Raw genomic sequence first — 21,487 nt, 5'->3', positions numbered from 1 at the left:
AACGATGGCGGTACCGATCCACTAACGGTGCTTTTAGGCACCCCAAGCACCGGTCATCGAACCCGTCGAAGAGCTCGGTAAAATTAGAGTAAATTAATCCATAGACAAAGCCCACTGAGTTTCGTCACGACGACTTCTGGTATTTTCAAGTATTAAATTAAATAATATTTTAGCAGTCCGTGGTATGAGGACAAAACGATTAAGGAGCACATCTTAAAGAATTTCAATGTGCGTCTGATATGATTGCCCATCAGCAGCAGAGGTAATTAGTATTAAGCGATATAAGTACCTACCCACGCTATGTACCGGAAGGCGCGGCGTGGGTAGGGCCTTCTACAAGATAGACCGACGACCTATTGAGGTTCACGGGGATCCACTGGATGCAAGCAGATGCTTGGAGCTTGGAGTTTGGAGGCTTGAATGAGGCCTATACAGCAGTGGACGTGTGTGGGCTGATAGAATAGATATAAGCTTCGGAATAACTTCAAAATTAATTCAAAGTTATAATAATTAATTTAAAAATAAAACCAAATATAAAAGGGTTACAAAATTTTTATTTAATCTATGATCCATTATACAATTATCACATGTTACGAATACACATCAATATTAGTTTTAAATTTTATATTGATACATTATTGTTACGCACATACTACATACATCGATAACCTTAATTAATTCTTTAGCCCGGGCATACGAGATCATCTCGATACTTAACCGCACAAGGTGATTTATCTCTTTCTATAACGCGAACATTAGCTGGGGATCCACGATCCGGCAAATATCCGCTAGTTTGCGTCGGTGTAACTCAATAGACACGCGCGTCCGTGCCGGCTTACATACCCGATCCTGTGGACCGAATGGTAAACAGTCGACGTCGCGCTAAACACGTCATTACGGATCCTCCCGATTCATTAACGGCGCTTTTAGGCACCACAAGCACCGGCCACCGTCCTCGTCGAACCCGTCGCTTGCGACGAAGGACTCGACGAGTAAATTAACCGGATAAGCCGGATCTTCTCAGTGGGTCGCGTTTCCGATCCGGTGGTAGATTCTGCGAAGCATTGCTCTTGCTAGGACCAATGTTAGCAATACTCCCGGTTTGAGCACAAGAGCTCACCTACACGTTAAGGAAAAGCTGAAATAGCCTCTCAAAGCTATCAGCTTAAAGTAGGTAAAAAAAAACCGGTCCGGACGCGAAGTCTGCACAGTGTGCAGTGTGAACCCGCGCGAGTATTGATATCAATCGGTGATGTCTAGTTGGATGTTGTCCAATAATGCTCCAATACAAAATAAGTCGTTTTACGAATAAAAACACCTATAGCTTACAATCTAAATGATATTACACAGATCTTTATGATGAAGATTCAATTTATACACGAAATAGAAATACTAGACTAAACTCACTATTTTATTTAGATTTATATTATTAGAGATTTATATAGAACAGACGCTAATCTTTTCTACAGTTCGTCACTGTCATACCAAAGAGAATATTAAATATAATAATTTTCGTAATTACCGTCGATAATTATTGCAGATGCTTGTATTGTAAAAAACTTAATACCAGTGTGCTTACTGAGAGTTTTTTAACGTTCTCCATGGCGTAAAAGTTAACTCCAATTTGTATGCAGTTGAAACAGCGCCCCTAGCGGCAAACGTAGGCAAACGTTCCGACTCCATACAAACTTAAGTTAACTTTCACGCTATTGAAAACGTTAAAAAACTCGCCCTAAGCGCACTGATCATCACTGATGACGCTAAGCCGTTCACACCTATATGAAAGAACATTACTTTTGTGTCAATAATGGCGGCCATTTAATTGATTTAGTTTTAAACAATTGAAGAATGTACATATGTCAATACTATAACAATAACAGAGATACGACAATACAGATATTGATAAAAACGCGTCTCACACACGACAGTGACGATTTGAAATGACTAGCGGTCTACATACTTTTGTTTGAGGAAAATCATAAATTATTTGAAAAGTAGGTCTGTGATCAGCTCGAAGGATATACTATGTTGTAATGTAAACAGGGAGTTTTATCTAAAAATCAATGTTTTTTGTTCTATAAACATAAATAAATAATAATAAAATATTTAAAAAACCGTGTCCTGTAATTAACAATTGCAAAATTACAATCTTCACTGCATTATTCCGATATGCCATTACGTTTTCAACTTATTCAGACTTAAATTTTATAATTTTTCAAATGCACTATACAAATGCATCAAACATTGTCGATTTCAGAATCAAGATGGCGACGTCTTTTCGCGGTTAAATTAGCTGTCAATAAATCTAAAGTTTATTATTGTTCTCCAAAAATTTATTTGTCTTCTGGCAACAAATATTTAGTGTTCAATTGCAAATTAAAATTCTCAGGTGCTAATAATTATTTCGAAAATGATTGGAATACGGAGTAGTATTTAAAAGAAAGAAAAAAACATATACATATTTAAAAATGTAGCGAACATTTTAATTTTTAGTTGAATTAAGTAACTATTGTGTTGATAAGTCAATTAAATTTTGTAGATTATCTGTACCTTGGATCATCAGAGCGCCATAACTAGATCGATTCAATTTCGACTTGAATAAGTTTCAAACATTATATTCAATAGATAAATAACCCAGAAAGTACCTCATTGTCGTTTGCGCCAGCGCACTCGAGGCTCACGGACGCTCAGTACTTAGAAACTATAAATTCAGATCTCTATTTTCTTTATTTATTTAAACAGTATATCCAACGACATATTGCTAACAGTTATATAAACTCTAGCTATTTATGATTTATAATTAAAATGACTTGAGTTCGGCACAGGGATTAACGATACTTACCCACTAAACAGTTAACATATTTTGAGCTTCGTTGAAGATAATTTATTGGGCGAAAGAATGAAACTAGTTCGTCCTTTTCGCTCGCGTGACCTCGTCGGATCAGCCGAGAGGGACGGGTGAGGGTTCTGTATAAGGATCTTAGGAACTTAACCTTCAGCCCATTCAGAACAGAATCAACAATTTGAATTGTTTTGTTTTAATTTCCTTACACAGATTATTTGCGCGCGTTGTAACAATCAGTATCCGGGAATAGATATCATATTTATTTCTGATGATGTTCCGGGATACCCAACAGACCGCGCGTCCGTGTAATTATAATAGTCTATGCCGATTGCAGGATATTTTTCTAAAGCATCCATTTTAAAATCAGGATCCCCGGATTTACATCTCGATCAGGTGGAAAATATCAGTTGGATATATAGCTATGTATGTACCGAATTTTTAAAAATTGAAGCGAACTCATATTTTTATTGGCAACACTTAGCAAAACTATTATAGATATTTTTCCGATATGACAATTTTCGTGTTTAGTAAAAAGCCTAAAACTAGTTTCAAATTCGATCCGTATATATAACAAAATATAGAGAGAGAAAACTTTATAGCCCTCAGCTCCTTTTAATTATTATAACATATTATTATATATGTGTGTGCTGTCGTTTTGTTTGCTTACCATCGTATACTATTACAACCGTGATTTTTCGTAACGCAGCTCAAGCACGTCAATGATTTGATTTGAACAAACGTACAAGAATTCACTCGCATCAACGACACGCAATGTACTACAAACAAAATATTCACATTATTGAAGGCTGCTATTTTAAGATGTTTTTTTTCCTACTAGACTTCTATTCTGAAGCGTCTTCAAGTTTAGTACGAACTAAGTGTTTGCTTGGCGACTGTACACAGCCAGAGCGGGGCGGCTCGAAGGACAAACATTGACCATAGACAAGGGAAGACTAGAAGTTTATACAGTACATTGCGCGGCGACTAGTCCGGGTACATGAGGTCGGCGTCGCGGCCGCAGCGCTCCTGGAAACATCAATACATTGTTTCGTTTTTAAATTTGATTATGTATTCCTGGATTGATCGGTTTAAGTTCGTCGTCCATGGCCTAATGGCGAGCGAAACCATAAGGCACACATTGTTCTAATGAAATACTATTTATGTTCACGATTGACTTCCACGGTGAATATATTTTAATGTAGTTTGCTAGTGCATTATGAACCAGTGTGCTTAATGCGAGTTTTTTAACGTTCTCGATAGCGTAAAAGTTAACTCAAATTTGTATGACAGCGCCCCTAGCGGCAAACGTAGGCAGACATGCACTAAGCACACAGCGCGGCGAGTGACCACCGACCTGCCCATTCCCTGCCGCAAAGCAATGCTGCGACTGGACAGTTGTTAATGCACACCAGCACACGAACAGAATCTCAGACTAAACTATAAGAAACTATACTGAGACCTTAGAACTGATATCTCAAGGTGGGTGGCGCATTTACGTTGTAGATGTCTATGGGCTTCAATAAGCACTTAACACCAGGTGGGCTGTGAGCTCGTTCACCCATGTAAGCAATGGCCCCAGTGAGGTCTCCCCGATCTTTTTGTTACCTGATGTTCGCTGATGAGGTAGACCGGCAGCGACTCCGTGCAGAACTCGCACGGGATCACGGGCTCGTCCCGGCGCGGCTCGGCCCGGACCGGCGCGCGCCGCACCAGCTGGGCCAGGTCCGGGCGGCAGCCGGTCTGTGACGTCACAACCGGATAATCAACCGATGCCTCGTTTAGTGAAATCGAAGGATCTCGAATAATGTTGTTAAATTATAATTTGCGTAATTACTGATGGTAGGACGTGTTGTGAGTTGGTACCACTACCTTGCCTATTTCTGCCGTAAAGCAGTAATGCGTTTCGGTTTGTAGGGTGGGGCAACCGTTGTAACTATACTTGAGACTTTAGAACTGATATCTCAAGGTTTGTGGTGCATTTACGTTATAGATGTCTATTAGCTCTCGTAACTACTTAACACCAGGTGGGCTGTGAGCTCGTCTACCCATCTAAACAACAATAATTAAAAAAAAAAATCAGTCATATCTTGGAGTTGGTCTGATTGGTAAGACGCCCGGTGTGCGGGTGTCGCGTGCTCTCGGAGTCATTGCGAACCTAACAAGTGTTCGCTAGCGACCTTCACTCTGGACAATGTTTGAGATTCCATCCTGTCTTTGCTTTGGAGGAATACAAGTGAGACTTAGACCTCGTGTGTCAAGATATGGATACCGGCAATCCTGCAATGGTCTCTATGGGTTGCTGTGACCACTTAATTCCCAGTGGACCGTGAGCTGAGCTGCTCATTAGAGCCTCTCAGTGTCGGAGGGCGTCGTGCTGACTCCTCCTCGCCTTGAGCAGGCCGTGACACGAACCAGCGCTCCGCCACCGGAGGGACACTTCGCACTATTGGCCGTCTAACTTTATACCGTACTGTATTGGTAGGCTCTGCTGTGGCCCAGTGGCAGCAGCCGGCTGGACATGTAGCAACTGTACAGACCTGGTGCAGCACGAGCTGGTTCATGGGCACCGGCGCCGCGCAGAACTCGCAGGGCAGCTCCACGTCGTCCGGGGGGGACAGCGGGGGGGAGCGCGGGGGGGAGCGCGGAGGGGACGGCGGGGCGGCGCCGCTGCGGACATACAGACAGCGCACACTGAGCTCCCCGTGCCGCGGCGCCGGGGGGCAGACCCCCGAGCAGCGTGGGGCACTCTGTTAACGAGCTTTGACCTTCGATAATCCTTTGGGTACTCTCTTTATTCCCTTGACACGCTGACCACTTCGGAGTTGGACGATTACTGAGGCCCGTGGACAGCACGCCGCGAGTGCCGTCCTCGCACGAGACGTGAGACCAAAATCTTAATTGTGTTATACCAGGGGGTCCTGGAGGGGACATCCCAGGGGGGCACAAGGTCGGTCACTCGTCGCCATCAACTCACTGGTGCCGTCGTTGAGGTTAAACAATAATTTAAATAAGTTAGTGCAGGTTTTAAATAAAGCCGTTCGAAGACAATATCGGTAGCACAATGTGTCGCAAGTGCGCGCCGAGCTGGTCCTGTCCGCTGGCGTCCCGTCCTACGTCGCGGAGCACCCGGAGCACCCTGGGCGCGCCGGAGCCCTAGCACACTCACCCGAGGCCGGGGGGCGCGGGGGGCGCGTTGTACGGCGCCGTGACCTGAAAGTTCATTGAGTCATCACTCCTCGCGACAGGGGACACGTGCGATGTCTCATGCGGGGACCTTACCTCGTTCAGCTCCCTCCGCAGCTCCCTCAGAGAGGACTTGATCTCGCTCATCCTGTCCTCGCTCTTGATCGCGTTCTCTTCGTCCCTCATGCGAAACCTCTTGAATCTCTCCATGAACTCCTCAGGTGTCATGGGCTTGAGGTCTTGGAACTCTTGCCGCCGCCGCTCCACTTCTAGCGGATCATTGCCGGTTAAATTCGTGTTTTTGATCGTTAGTGACCCGTTGGACGTTGCGCCTGGTATATAGCGGGCCGTCCCAGGTACGGGACACGAAGGACCGGCTGCGGCTGTTGGAATCGTTTGGGTCACATTCGAGACTTTGTGCGTCGCTGCTGGTACATTCGATGCGAAGCCGTTTGAGGTCGGCCCCCGCCCGCGGCCGGCGCTGAGGGGGTTAATGTTCAGTGGCGCTCCAGAGTGGCCCGCGTCGCCGGAGGGGGGCCCCGGTGTATTTCGAGACACATTCAATTGTTTTTCTAGTCGAGGTGCTGAAGTTTGCGCGAAATTCGAATGTTTAGGACTGATGTTGTGCGAAAGAAATGAGTTCGTGTTCTTGACGCCCGGGGGCGCGCAGGGGGCGGGGGGCGCGAAGGGGCCGGGGGGTCGGGGGCGGGGGTCGCGGTTGCGGAGCTCCACGTTGTTATTCTCGCGGTTGAGCAGAGCGTCCAGGGCCCGCAACTTGTCAACCCTCGCGGCCGCGCTGGACACCGGGGGCAGCCCTGGGAACGGAGATATGCGTCAGCTGTAAAATACATTTGGTACGAATAAATAAAGTAATTAAAAAATATATATATATATATATATATATATATATATATGTCCCTTGTCCGTTGTTCTGTAACGAGACTGGTTTGATTAATTAGGTATTATTATCCTTTTTTTTTGTTGTAATTTTTATATGACGCAATTTCATAGGTAATTTCTTTCTGCTCTAATTCAGTGAATCAAAACTCATAATATCAAACTGTATAACTGAAAATTTTTAATTGTTGTATGTACGTGTATTCCGCAGCTCAGATCCGGATTGTAGTGTCGACCTGCAGATTGGCGCGAACGGCTCAGAGCCCTGCGGCGGATGCGAGGGGGGGGGGGGCCTTAGTACCCCACGCGTTCGCTAACGGCCATCTTTGACAGATCGCTCAGTCCTTTCTTCTATAGAGTTCAATCACCAGCCCGGTGAGTCCGGGAGTGTCCGGTAGTGAGTGCAGTTACCGGCGGCGAAGTTGATAGCGTTCTGTTCCTCCCTGTCGGCCAGCTCGCGCTGCTGGCGCTGCACCGCGCACAGGTAGGGGGGCGCGGGCGGGGGGGCGGCGCGGGCGGGGGGCGCGGGGGCGGGACGCTTCTTCACTGCCCCCCGGGATATGGAGCTGGGGACGACGACAGGGCTGCAGTTAGTAACAACGACATAAAGCGACAGGAACGCGACAAAGGGATTTTTTTTGTATGTTGAGTGGACGATCTCACAGCTCACCTAGTGTCAAGTGGTTACCAGAACCCATAGAAATCTACAACGTAATAGCCGCCATCCACCTTGAGATATGAGTTCTAAGATCTCAGTATAGTTACAACGGCTGCCCCGAATTTCAAACCGAAACGCATTACTGCTTCACGGCAGAAATAGGCAGGGTGGTGGTACCTACCCGTGCGAACTCACAAGAGGTCCTACCACCGGTAATTACGCAGATTATAATTTTGCGGGTTTGATTTTTATTACACGATGTTATTCCTTCACCGTGGAAGTCAATCGTGAACATTTGTTAAGTACGTATTTCATTAGAAAAATTGGTACCCGCCTGCGGGATTCAAACACCGGTGCATCGCTACACACGAAAACGTCTTATCCTTCCACGACGATTCAAAAGATCATGATAAGATTGTTTTGGAACAATAAAAATAGGCTAAAAAGTCAAGTAACCAATGGCTGTTAGCAAATGAAAACCTGATCACCGATCACCGATTAGTGGCTTTAATAGTGATGAGCTTGACATTTACGTTCCGGTTCGAGTGATGTACAAGCTGCTTTTCGATAGGACAGAGGTTTGGTCCCCGGGTGGCGACCCCCCGCGGGGACGTGCCCGCACGCTGCGTCCTTGTCTAACCAAGCGTGTGGCGCGCTCACTCTCTCTCAGTCGCTCTTGTTCAGTTTAAATCAGCGGTCGGGGAACCGGGGTAAATTACTCCAAATAGGGTAAAATGAAATTTTGGGGAGTAAAAATGAAACTGTTTTCTTTTCAAAATTATCATGAGGGCTATAATATGAATATGATACTAAAAAGAAGCGATTTCGTTTTTTTTTTTGTTTTTCGCCATGAGGTAATATCAACTTACACATAAATATTTTGGAGTAATAATTAAAAAGTTCCCTGACCGCTGATTTAAATAATCGTGTAACTAAGATACGTACAGATCCTTCCACACTTTATTGGTGGTCTCCACGGTAGTGTTGATCTGAGGCTGATCGTTTTTCCTCTTAAAGGGAGCCTTCGCCCCGGAGCCTCCGGGGACTGGCCCCCCGCTCTCGCAGTCCCCGGTGCCGAGATTAATATTCTTCACGTAGTTGTCGAATATGGAGACCCGCGCGGCGCCGTTGGCGGGACCCGCGCTCGGCCTGGTGCTGGGCAATCTGGGCAACAGCCTTGAGGCAGGGGGAGGGTCTGTGGACACAGTGGACATGCCAGAAACACTCCGACCGATACGATGTTACGATGGTACATAAGTTTAAGAGAACTATTAAAGAGCATCTGTACAATAAAGCTTACTATAAAGTCAATGATTATCTAGAAGATTGCACAAAGTGGGAATGAGTTGCTCGCTCCGGGCATTTCAATATTGCAATAATTGTTACGTTATAATACCTCTTGTAAAAATGAATATTTAAAACAAATCTAATATTTAAAAAAAAAGACAAGCCCGCTGAGTTTCTTGCCAATTCTTCTCAGGACGGAGGCTAGTTCTTGTGAATTGGCGGTAGTTCTTTTGACGTTCAACAAGTATGTACTTTCATTTATGTTGAATTTTTTTTTTTATTTGATTTGATTTGATTTGACGATGATACGATGTTAGAAGGTACATACTCGTGCTGAATACGCCATATCAATGTGGGTGGCGCATTTACATTGTAGATGTCTATGGGCTCCAGTACCCACTTAATACCAGGTGGGTTGTGAATTCGTCTACCAACCCATCTAAGCAATAAAAAAAATTGTAAACTTATATTCCACATTAATGTTAGCATTATTATACAAAAGTCATCAAAACTCCATCCATCTTTTGCTGACAAATTACAGATAATTCTTGCATATATTAATATAGCACATAGTTATAGTGGAATGGTATGTTTGAGCCCACACAAATTGGTACCACCGTTTTATTACTTTTACCAACTTCTGCAGTGAAACAATCCTATTGAAACTTCAAACTCATGATTCAAAATGCCAACACCCGCATTCAAATTAAGGTAAGTTAAATTAATGCAATGTCTATATGCTTCAATAATCACTTAACACTAGCTAGGCCGTGAACTCATGTCCATCAGAAATCATTCTTCACTGAACTAAAATTAAAATTTTTTTTTTATTTCCTTAATGGGTGGAAGAACTTACAACCCACCTGGTGTTAAGTGGTTACTGGAGCCCATAAACATCTGCAACGTAAATGCGCCACCCACCTTGAGATATAAGTTCTAAGGTCTCAGTATAGTTACAACTGCTGCCCGACCCTTCAAACCGAAACGCATTACTGCTTCACGGCAGAAATAGGCAGGGTAGTACCTACCTACCCGCGCGGACTCACAAGAGGTCCTACCATCAGTAAACCAGTATCGGTTGTGGTTCCTCACCATCGTCGAGTCTGATGAAGCCATGGTTGGAGTCCAGATGCAGCTGCCTGTATTTGATCATGACCCACTCCCTGCAGTCAGGACACTGCTCCGTGCGGACGCCGCAGTAGTTCTCGTGGGGCGGCAGCTCGCGACGAGGCAACTCCAACTCACAAAACCTACGTCAACAATTCCAAAATTGTTTTATTCTCTATGTTATGGTTTCTTATCAATATATTGAAATATATATTTTTTTTTAATATATTTTACACTTACATTAAACATAACAAGACTGTGGTAAGTAATGCAATCAAAATCAGCTGACTTACATGAAGATTCTAAAACTTTGAGAAGCATTAACTTTGCACGCTAGCTGACGAATACTTTATTCTTCAGCGATGATGGCCAACAACATAATATATGTTAATAACATAAGACATGGTAATAATATATTGTTATGCACCTGCATGTTTTGATGGTTTGAGCACACGAGTCTCTGATGTGGTCTTCCAAATCCGTCCCGCATACACTATCCCCACACTGCTTACACGGAACTGAAACATAGTTTTGCCTTCATCAACCTATGTGAAGTTATTGCAATATTCATAAATATATGGCAGTGGCTGATAGTGTGCTTAGTGCGAGTATTTTAAAGTTCTCGATAGCGTAAAAGTTAGCTCATATTTGTATGGAATGGGATCGTTTGCGTACGTCTGCCGCTAGGGGCGCTGTTCCAACTGCATACAAAATTGAGTTAACTTTTACGCTATCGAGAACGTTAAAAAACTCGCACTAAGCACACAGATGTCCAAATCTTGGTAATGACATTTTTAAAATATGTTTGCAGACGCACAATTTCTGAATAATAATAAGATTCATACCGCAGAAGGTAATTTCGTATGTTTGGTGACAGATCTTTCTGTTGTTGATTCCCACAAATGTTTGATTTACTTCACAGGTAATGGCTACAGGATTCCTAAATCAGTATACGAGGTCATTTGGACAGTTAACCGAGAAATATGACCGATGTCGTCGTCGACGTCGTGGCCTAAAGGATAAAGACGTCCGGTGCATACCTATCTAGCGATGCAATGTAAGCGTACCTACTTTTCTAATGAAATACGTACTTAACAAATGTTCACGATTGACTTCCACTTTGAAGGAATAACATCGTGTAATAAAAATCAAATCCCCAAAATTATAATTTGTGTAACTACTGGTGGTAGGACGTCTTGCGAGTCCGTAAGGGTAGGTACCAGCACCCTGCCTATTGCTGCCGTGAAGCAGTAATGCGTTTCGATTTGAAGGGTGGGGCAGCCGTGGTACTGAACTTGAGGCCTTAGAACTCATGTCTCAAGGTGGGTGGCTGCATTTACGTTGTAGAAGTCTATGGGCTCCAGTAACCACTTAACACCAGGTGGGCCGTGAGCTCGTCCAACCTGAGCAATAAAAAAACAATATGAAAAATTTTGTTCATAAAATGTCCACTATTGATTTTTTGTTGCTCCTACTAACACACTCTGATCATCAGTCCAGAATTCTCATTTCGTCACATTCTAGCCCTTAACACAACCTGGTATAAATAAAATTATCACATATTGAGAACCCATACCAATAGATACTAATGTTTCATTATGGAACCACGTATTTCAGTCTAGTGGACCTGAGAATTCAATGCATATTATGGTCTCAATGTATGTTTTATGGAAGATGGACTGAATTAATGTGTATTTGTCTCTATTTTCTATAAATCAATACAGAGAAATGAGACCAGGTATAAAAAGACTAAATAGAAAGATTTATTAAATATACACATATAAACCGTACGCTGTTTATGTAGTTCATCATGATGCTTCTGCAGATCAGCTAATGGTACAGGCTCCTTGCACACAGGACAGACTCCTATGTTCCGAGCACAGTGTACTGAATGTATCGTGAAGTTTGTACTCGGAATTTCACGTTTACTAAAACAAATCAAAGAAATTTATGGGTTATTATTTTGTGTTCATGTCTCTCATTTTCAAAACATTATTAAGCTTTTTTTTTATTGCCGTATAGGCAGACGAGCATACGGCCCACCTGATGGTGAGTGGTTACCGTCGCTCATGGACGTCAGCAATACGAGGGGCAGAGCCAAGCCGCTGCCTACCGCTTAATTTTCTCCACAAGCCTCATTTGAAGAAGGACATGTCATAGCGCTCGGGAAACATTGTGGAGGGGAGCTCTTTCCATAGCCGGATGGTACGTGGCAAAAAATATCTCTGAAAACGCACTGTGGATGAACGTAGTGGCTCCAGGTAGTATGGATGAACTGTACTCCGGTGGCGGGCGGTGCGATGGTAAAAGCGAGGTATCATCTCAAACAATTCATCAGAGCACTCCCCATGGAACATACGGAACATGGAGCATACATACTCAACAATACTTCTCAATATTGAGATCTACTTATTCTACTTAGTCTATTTATTTAGTCTCAAAATAAAATGTATGTTTAGTATGGTATTAATGTTAGTATTCTGTTATTATTTTGTTGTATGTCACATTTTGTCTAATGCAGTATTTCCCCAGTGATTTTTGAGTACACAATACCAAAAATAAAATACAAAAAATAAAAAATTACATTTTTTTTTAATTAAACTCATTCATAGCTCCTGAAAACAAATTACTTCCCTAATAAAAGAATATGTCATGTAATAAAAATCAGATATGGAAAAAAAATTATTTTTTCTCAAGGTGGATGGTGGAATTCACACTGTGATGTCTATGAGATCCAGTAGCCACTTAATATCAGATGTTATTTATCGTTATACAAATAGAGTTGTTTCCGTTGATGCAATAAAAATGAAAACCATTTTCTAGTTCTGATCAATTTTGTTTCAAATAACAATTTTGATCTTTTTTCACAGCACAGTGACTATTAATTATAAATTATTGTGTAATCCATAATAAAATTGTAATTGCGTCGAATAGAATGTAATAAAATTGAAAACAAATATTCAAAATAAATATGGTAGGTTTTTTTCGCATTCAAATTAGTTCTCCAATTCTGATGTCCATGTCAAAGAAAGAGGGTATTTGGCAGAGAATAAATAGATTCAAACAATCTCTCTAAATTTGAATTAAGAAAATCGCAATTAATTTAATTGTGCAATTATTTTCAAGAGAGGTAAACAGCCGAAGCTCGCAAAGTAAGCGCATGAAGTTCGTGTTCCAAATTATTCTAAAAATAAACCGCTAACGCATGTAAGCGAAAATAGAACATAATCTTAAGACGGAGTACACATTTTTCATTGTATACTCACCAATTCGGACATAATTTAGTTTGTTCTTCGTCCATTTCGTGAATGTGAATTTTTCAAATAAATTTAAAAAATTGTTAAAATTTTATTTACTTTAAATAATAATTTAAAATCGTCTCAAATAACACTTCAACTCAAAATTGTAAAATGAAAAATAACTATATTTCTAATGTTTTTTGGATACGTTTTTCTGTTATCAATCGCCGACGAACATGATTTTTATATTTTCTAAAAACTACTTTAGTCGGTGATTTCCGAATTACAAAATACAGCTGTCAAAAAGTCAAAACACTGCGCGAATCAGTGTTGCCAGAATGAATTTCTTTGCATAATAGGCTTATTACACTTGGCTGAGTTCAGACGACTGAATTCAGTCGCTTCTGGAATCAGTCAAGTGTAATAGCATTAAGTAAGTTAGTCTACTGAATTCAGTAGCAAGGATGGTTTCTGACTGACTGAATCATTTAGAAGTCTAATTAGAAACGCATTTAAGAAGATGTAATCGCATTTAGTTACTGAATGCTTTCATTCAGTCGTCCCATAGCTCTCAGTGCGGACGTTTTATTTTGTTTTTTGCTTCCGAATAAAAAGTATTAATGTGCTAGACATTTATACCAAAAAATTCGTCTATTTTGCTCAGTTAATCTATTGCAATTGTTGAGGCTGCAATGCTGGCTTGCTGTGGGACGACTTCGATGACTTGTTTTTGAAGTGAAAACTTCTTTAGAATCGTTGTGATTTCAAACCGGATGCAACGGAAAAAACGACAGGTAAGAGACACAAATACAAAAATGTGTAGGATGAAGCCAGCAAAGAATGAGACAGAAATATACATACTATTTAATACAGCGCCATCTGTGAGATTTTTTAATACTAACGTGTGTATGAAAGCTCTTGTAGTGAATTTTAATTTAGGATTATACGTGAAATTAAAATATCAATTCACAGAGGGCGCTACCTTACAATTATTTACTAATGACAAAATTTTAAGACGCTTAGGATAATTGTATTTTAATTTTGGAAGGTTTCACTTCTACCACGTGTGAATTGCACACATGTTTTTTAACTGCGGGAATGTGGGAAATTGCGGTAGCTGAAGTTCTTCGTTTCGTGGTAAAGGTGCCACAAGCGGTTGCGCAATGAGTGCGCCACGACGTGCTGAGCCGGATACATCGTCACCAAAAAATATGCTTCACGATCACGTCGGGCGAATCACGTCGAGGCTTACGGTGCGCCACCCACGTGCTGGGCCGGATACATCGTCACCAAAAATATGCTTCACGATCACATCGGGCGAATCACATCGGGGCTTAGGGTACGCCACCCACGTGCTGAACCGGATACATCGTCACCAAAAATATGCTTCACGATTACGTCGGGCGAAAATCACGTCGAGCGAATCAGTTTTATTGGGTGAAGACGGAGGAGGAGGCGTGTGCGTTGGTTATTAGTTGCGTCCTCCTCCGGAAACCTCGACAGAGTGGTCGATAAAACATTAAGTATGATTACATGTTTATACGCGTCAGCGACCGCGGTGGATCGCTGCACGTTGACCACTGACTGACTCGTATGCTGCTCATTACTGTATGCACAATAACTGCATAGTAAGCTAAGCGGGGCGGGGTATCATTCCCCTACAAAATCTTAGCTTCATTGGCACTATTTTTTGTTTTAAACAATCTTTATAAACCTCTGCAACACTTATTTCAATATACTTAAGTAGCTCCACAAACGTGCGGGCTAGAATTAGAGCATCACTAAAATAGGATCGATTTAGTGGAAATCGATAGTGTTAAAAATAAATGATACTCCTTTGTTTTAGGATAAATGACTGTTTTTATAGGTATTATAATCAATTTAAATAGAGTATGGCCATCGAATCGTGACACAACTACTTACAATGGCGGCAATTCAAAATATCTACAACTGACAACATTAAATTCTTGACCTGGTAACTAAGACCTTTAAGTCATGTCTTATTTTAATTTGTATTCATATTTTTATGAAAAATGATATTATGGAGTGAAATGAAAATGATTAATTTGAGACATTAATCAACTGGGATGAAATTAAATGAGATGATACGAGATGAAGTATAATCTCAGTAAAATGGTGGTCATTTACTAAGATTTTCTCAGTGGACTTTTTGGAGGATCCCGAGAAGTTACGTCCAGCGGCTTTGTTTCATTTTCCCACATTTGTGCACTTTCACAGATATTAAACAGTTAATAAACCACCGTTATTAGACATTTAAACCTGAAGAAACACTAATTAGACAAAATAAAACAAATCACACATCTTCACTCCTCGCGTTCCCGCCAAAAAGTCCCAAGCAGGTTTTTAATTCGTATTGTCCATAGATTATACACTTAATATATTCGAGGTATTGTCAATATTGTCATAATATTGTCATTCGCTTTTCGTTTTTCTGCGCAAGTGAATGTGTTTTTCCTTATTTATCGAGATTTATGATTAAAAAAGACTGCCTTTTGATTGAACCCCGCTTGAACATTGGACCCCGTACCCTGCACCCCCGCTGAACTTTGTTGGAAAACCGGACCTGTAGTTATTATTTAACGATATCATGAGCCTGTGCACTAATTGCGGAATAGCAACGGACCGCTGCAATACAATAGGAAGGCGAAGATTGGAAGATGAAATGATTCTTTCAATTGTACAGGAATGGGTCGCGCCTCAAACGGTTAGTATCCGATATTTCTTTAACGTAACATTTTTGTACTACATAATTATTTAATGTAATCTAATTGAATAGTATCCTCCCCCTCGGGACGCCGGACTGGCGGTCGTCAGCGCCACGACCACCAGTCCTCTCGGTCGGCAGGCTATCCGAAGCCCGCCTAGATGGCGCCGGTTAGAATGGTCTATCCTACGGAATACCCCGCTGGGTCAGAACCAGCGTGGGTTGAGGATAGCCGGCCTTCCATCACCCGGATGCTCATGCATAAAACGCGTGCAGAGCAGCTTGCACGTCGTCTTTTTAGGCCCCCTTCGCCGGTCCCCAGGCCGACATGTGAGGGGACCCGAAACACTTACAGGGCCAGGGCTTGGGCGATATCCGCCTCCCTGGCCCCCGCTCGACGGCGGCGGGCCTGTGCGTCTCTCACGCGCCCCGCCGCCTCCTTCTGCGAGATGGTGCACTCGCAAAAGTCGAGCATCGCCTTCCACGACTCGTCGTCACCGAGCATCGATGCCACAACACTCGGCAACGACAAGTCGTTTCCTATTTTTGCGACGAGGACACGGCGCCACCCCTCCCATGCGGGGCAGGCGACGAGCGTGTGCTCCGCCGTGTCCAAGTCGCAACCACAATGGTGGCACTCTGCCGTCGGCTCGGCTCTGATCCGGTGCAGGAACTCACCGAAGCAACCATGCCCAGTGAGCACCTGCGTGAGCCGGAAAGTGAGGCGTCCTCTGTCACGATTCACCCAGTTCACAAGAACCGGGCGAATCGCCTCGACGGTCCAACGACCAGCCGAAGGATCGGCCGGCCGTCTGGACCATGACTCTAGCATAGTTAATACATAGTTGTATTTTATGAAATGAGAGGTACCTGGATGTGCCACAAATTCGTATTCAAAGATATTGAGTGACATCACCAATCCGGACTGAACCTGCATGGTTAATTACGACCTATTCGCTCGCTCGGAGAAGAGGCCTGTGTCCCTGCAGTGGGAATCTAATAAGGCTGTTTATCAACATGGGCCACTTAGTTATTTATTACTATATGTTAGTGATAGACTTAATAGTCAAATAATTCGTGTTTGTTTCAGGTAAATGATAATGATTTTATCTGCCAAGCTTGCTGGAAACATGCCAATGCTATATCTCTTGATAAAAGTATAGCAGAAGAGAGTCAGCGGGCACCTTCAATAGGACACCGGCGAGTGTGTATTCACTGTGGCCGTTCTCTTCTGAGAAGAGTTCGTTGCCATCAACTAAGGACCGGTGAAGTGCAAGAACGCAGAATACATGAAGTTATAAGAGAATGGATCCTACCACGCACAGTTAGTATATCAGTCCTAATCATGATTTAATAATACCATTGTTTTAGTTCTGATAACAAGGGCATTAAAATGTTATTTGACAATCTAAAACATTACAGTGAATTAAACAGGATATAGATCAGGATATCTTTAGATCAGTTTTTTTTTCAAAGTGTTTAATAATACATCTCTTGTGTAAAGGTACCCTTTAATGTAGGTATACTATTTTCAGGTGGGTGCTTCAAGTGTTATCTGTCACTCTTGTTGGGTACAAGCAAATAAAGCATCCCGGCATTTCCATTCAGGCCCCTCAACATCTGGTGCATCTTCATTGGTTGTCAATAAGCTAAACAGTCAAGACATTCGTCATTTAGAAGAACTTCCAACAACACAAGGAACTTATTCTGCACCAAGTGCACCTATTATTGGAAATCTTATTGTCTTACCAGATTATTATAGAGCTGTTGAAACTGAAAGTAGGTGTTTTGTGGAAGGGTGTCAGGGACATGAAAGAAATCGAATAACACTTACAATGCGAAAACAGTTACTAAAAATGTATAACTATTATGTACCTGCAAATAATCGCCTTTGTGATATTCATTTGACATGCACATCGTGGAACTTTCTCAGCGACATTAGTGATAATATTATCAACACATTTAGTGCTAATCAAATTCAAGATATGTTTTCTTTAAAAGAGTGATTGTCATTTTTTAGATTTTGAAAATATTGAGTCTATGGAAGACCATATTTTTTACCATTGGGTTGGTTTCAATAAAGAGCAATTCAGACAGATATTGAATGAAGTGCCTCAGTTTCTGAATCTTAAAAAAGGATCAACCATATTAGCTGCTTACGAGGGCTGCACTAAAAGTATTGGTAATGGAATATTTCCACTGTTCCTGTCATATTAAAATCTTTTTAATTGAAAACTCCTTGGTTTTAAAAATCGAATACCATTTATTTATTTAAAAAAAAAAAGATTCTCGGTCTTGTCACGAGGTTTTGTCAAGCTTGTTTAGTCGTTGAGAAAATGGAATTGACTCGAGAAAATTCAAGAGCGATGATTTATTATGACTTTCGAAGTGGTTTAACACAAAAACAGTGTGTTGACCGGATGATTTCTGCATTTGGTGATGAAGCCCCATCCAAAACCACAATTTATCGCTGGTTTGCTGAGTTTCAACGTGGACGTGTCAAGCTCAGTGATGATCCCCGTCAAGGTCGTCCAAAAACTGCAGTCACCCAAGAAAACGTTGATGCTGTGCGTAAGCTGATTGAGGAAGATCGATATGTGACATACCGCGAAATTCAGGCAACTTTAGACATTGGCATGAGTCAAATACAAATAATCTTGCATGAACAATTAGGTGTAAAAAAGTTGTTTTCCCGATGGATACCGCATTCGCTCTGTGAAGAGCAAAAAGCGGCTCGCGTTACTTGGTGCGTCAGAACTCTCGAAAGATTCCACGCAGGATCCTCAAATGCTGTATACAACATTGTATCAGGTGACGAATCCTGGATATACGCGTACGAACCCGAAACAAAAAAACAGTCACGAGTTTGGGTGTTCGAAAATGAGTTAAAGCCAACAAAAATTGTTCGTTCACAGAGTGTTGCAAAAAAATGGTGGCCACGTTTGTCTCCAAAACCGGCCATGTTACAACTATTCCTCTTGAGGGGCAAAGAACGGTTAATGCAGAATGGTATGCTAGCATTTGTTTGCCACGGATCGTTTCTGAACTCCGTAAAGAGAACTGCAACCGCCGCATCATCCTCCATCACGACAATGCGAGTTCTCACACCGCGCACGGAACAAAAGAGTTTTTAGAGCAAGAAAACATAGAATTATTAGACCATCCGCCGTACAGCCCCGGCCTAAGCCCTAATGATTTCTATACTTTCCCTAAAATAAAGAATAAATTGCGTGCTTATATGATAATTTTGTACCCCACCACTTAGGACTTAATCATATAAATAAGCAGCAAATAATTGAACGGAATCTTCTTATTCCAAATGCATTGTTTGGTAATTATAATAATGAAATAAAACCTATAGTTGTTGTAGATGGCACATGTGTTTATGTACAAAAAATTATAAATACCAAAAAAAGACACAGTTTGCATAAATATCAAAGCCTAGTTAAACCATTTTTGTTTGTTTGTACATACATAATTGATGTTTGGGGCCCCTATCCATCGACAATTTCAGATGCTGAAATAATTAATAAAGAATTTACAAATGCATCTGTTCTCAGACAGTACTTTGAATCTGGAGATGCATTTATATTGGACAGGGGCTTCCGGGATGCCTTGCCCTTACTCAATGAATGTGGCTATAGGACATATGTATCTTCTTTGCAACAGGGTGAATCCCAACTCTCAACCCTCGAAGCAAATAAATCGCGAATAGTTACAATATGTAGATGGGTTGTAGAAGTTTGTAATGGCAGATTTAAGCGAGATTTTAAGATTTTTCGCCAAAATTTTTTTAATAGAGCGTCAAAAAATATAATGGACACTTTGAAGTGGCTGCTGCCTTAATAAATGCTTTCCACCCACCTATTGCAAATCGTAGTGATGCTCAGGAAATTATTCAAAAAATTAATCAGTACATGTATGTGGAAAACAGCTTAGGTAACTATGTGATTAGGAATAATGTAATTCGTCGTAGTACCGTGACCGTCCAAGTACAGAAAGACCAGACGAGACCAATCCAGTTGCGCAGAGGTGTAAGACAGGATATTATATCCCCAAAACTGTTTACAAACGCACTGGAGGACGTTTTCAAGACTCTGGACTGGAACGGACGCGGCATTAACATAAACGGCGAGTACATCTCACATCTTCGCTTTGCCGATCATATCGTCATCATGGCGGAATCGCTGCAGGACTTACAAGAGATAGTGCACAGCCTTAATGCTGCATCCCAACGGGTTGGCCTCGGAATGAACTTGGATAAAACCAAGGTAATGTTTAACGGAAACGTCATTCCGAGACCAATCGATGTTGGCGGTACACCTCTCGAAGTTGTTCAAGAGTATGTCTACCTGGGACAGACCCTACAACTAGGTAGAAACAACTTTGAGAAGGAAGTGACCAGAAGGATTCAGTTGGGCTGGGCAGCGTTCGGGAAGCTTCGTCAGGTCTTTTCGTCGCCCATACCACAATGTCTGGAGACAAAGGTCTATAATCAGTGCGTCCTACCCGTGCTTACCTACGGAGCCGAAACGTGGACACTGACTGTGCGACTAGTCCACCAATTAAAAGTTACTCAGCGAGCTAAAGAGCGAGTTATGCTCGGTTTGTCATTGCGAGACCGAATACGCAATGAGGTCATTCGGGCAAAAACCAAAGTGATCGATATAGCTCGCAGAGTTAGTAAGCTGAAGTGGCAGTGGGCTGGTCACATATGTCGCAGAAGCGATAACCGTTGGGGTAGACGTGTTCTGGAGTGGAGACCGCGAACCGGCAAACGTAGTGTGGGACGCCCCCCTCCTAGATGGAGCGGCGACTTGCGCAAGGCAGCTGGCAGTAACTGGATGCGTAGAACCGAAGATCGGGTTCAGTGGCGAGCTTTGGGGGAGGCCTATGTCCAGCAGTGGACTGCCGCAGGCTGATGATGATGATGATGATGAATTCGTCGTAGGGCGCAGTCCCAATCAATAGATGTAAGTAGAGATAATGTTAGTGAGTTCCCTAATTTAACATACAGCGAGCTTATTCTTGTCTCCTTGGGCCCGTACCTACCAAATCAAACAGGCCCGTTCTTACTATGGGGAGTATGTGAGGGAAAATGACTCATATGTCATAGAAGTGTGTAAGAGAGTTGGACATTGCCCTACAGCAAGAGCTGTCAACATCAGACTCAACCTGGATGTTAAGAGGTAGAATAAAATCCAGGCATATTAGCACAAGAATTTATTTTGTGTATATATTGTTTGACAGCTCTTTAAGTGGAAGGGATGCTATAATCCAATATTATTGCACATGTATCGTTGGCAAAAGAACGGTTGGTTGCTGTGCCCACACCATGAGCATAATATGGTATCTTCGTTGGGCACGGCATCAGGGTAGACAGTTGCCTCCTGCACAATTTTTAGATTCCATACTGTTATACTACGATAATCGTAACGAAGATGATGATTAAAAGCATTTACCACAGTCGTGTTTTTTTATTTTAACATATTGCATCAAATCCCCTTGTAGATACAATATTAACAAATGCCAGCCAGGCAGTGATT

General features: G+C 42.1%; 2 protein-coding genes across 2 annotated transcripts; one reads left to right on the top strand and one right to left on the bottom strand.

Annotated features, from left to right (window-relative positions):
• Positions 1-536: 536 nt before the first annotated feature.
• On the bottom strand, positions 537-13,564 carry LOC114243994 (uncharacterized). Its single transcript, XM_028175672.2, has 11 exons — positions 13,244-13,564; positions 11,769-11,905; positions 10,405-10,495; positions 9,963-10,120; positions 8,529-8,778; positions 7,337-7,491; positions 6,125-6,843; positions 6,012-6,055; positions 5,383-5,512; positions 4,451-4,585; positions 537-3,871 (listed from the first exon to the last, which is right to left on the bottom strand). The coding sequence occupies exons 1-11, from the start codon at positions 13,276-13,278 to the stop codon at positions 3,830-3,832; spliced, it is 1,896 nt and encodes a 631-aa protein (XP_028031473.2). The 5' UTR covers positions 13,279-13,564; the 3' UTR covers positions 537-3,829.
• A 2,260-nt stretch (positions 13,565-15,824) lies between these two features.
• LOC114243678 (uncharacterized) lies at positions 15,825-21,128 on the top strand. Its single transcript, XM_089733931.1, is given in 6 exon segments — positions 15,825-15,941; positions 17,032-17,113; positions 17,550-17,720; positions 17,962-18,117; positions 19,165-19,758; positions 19,761-21,128. Coding segments are annotated over 6 exon segments (2,223 nt in total). The 3' UTR covers positions 20,864-21,128.
• Positions 21,129-21,487: the final 359 nt, after the last annotated feature.

Source organism: Bombyx mandarina, chromosome 16 (assembly GCF_030267445.1).
Source record: "Bombyx mandarina strain Sakado chromosome 16, ASM3026744v2".
Lineage (NCBI taxonomy): Eukaryota > Metazoa > Arthropoda > Insecta > Lepidoptera > Bombycidae > Bombyx > Bombyx mandarina.
The sequence above is the reverse complement of the archived record's forward strand: the minus strand, read 5'-3'. Positions and strand labels throughout refer to the sequence as shown.

Coding starts and splice junctions, on each gene's coding strand:
- LOC114243994 (XM_028175672.2), bottom strand. CDS start 13,278: ATGGACGAAGAACAAACTAAATTATGTCCGAATTG. Junction 8,779..9,962: donor CTTCATCAGACTCGACGATG/GTGAGGAACCAC, acceptor CTGTGTCCACAG/ACCCTCCCCCTGCCTCAAGG. Junction 7,492..8,528: donor AATAAAGTGTGGAAGGATCT/GTACGTATCTTA, acceptor CGTCGTCCCCAG/CTCCATATCCCGGGGGGCAG.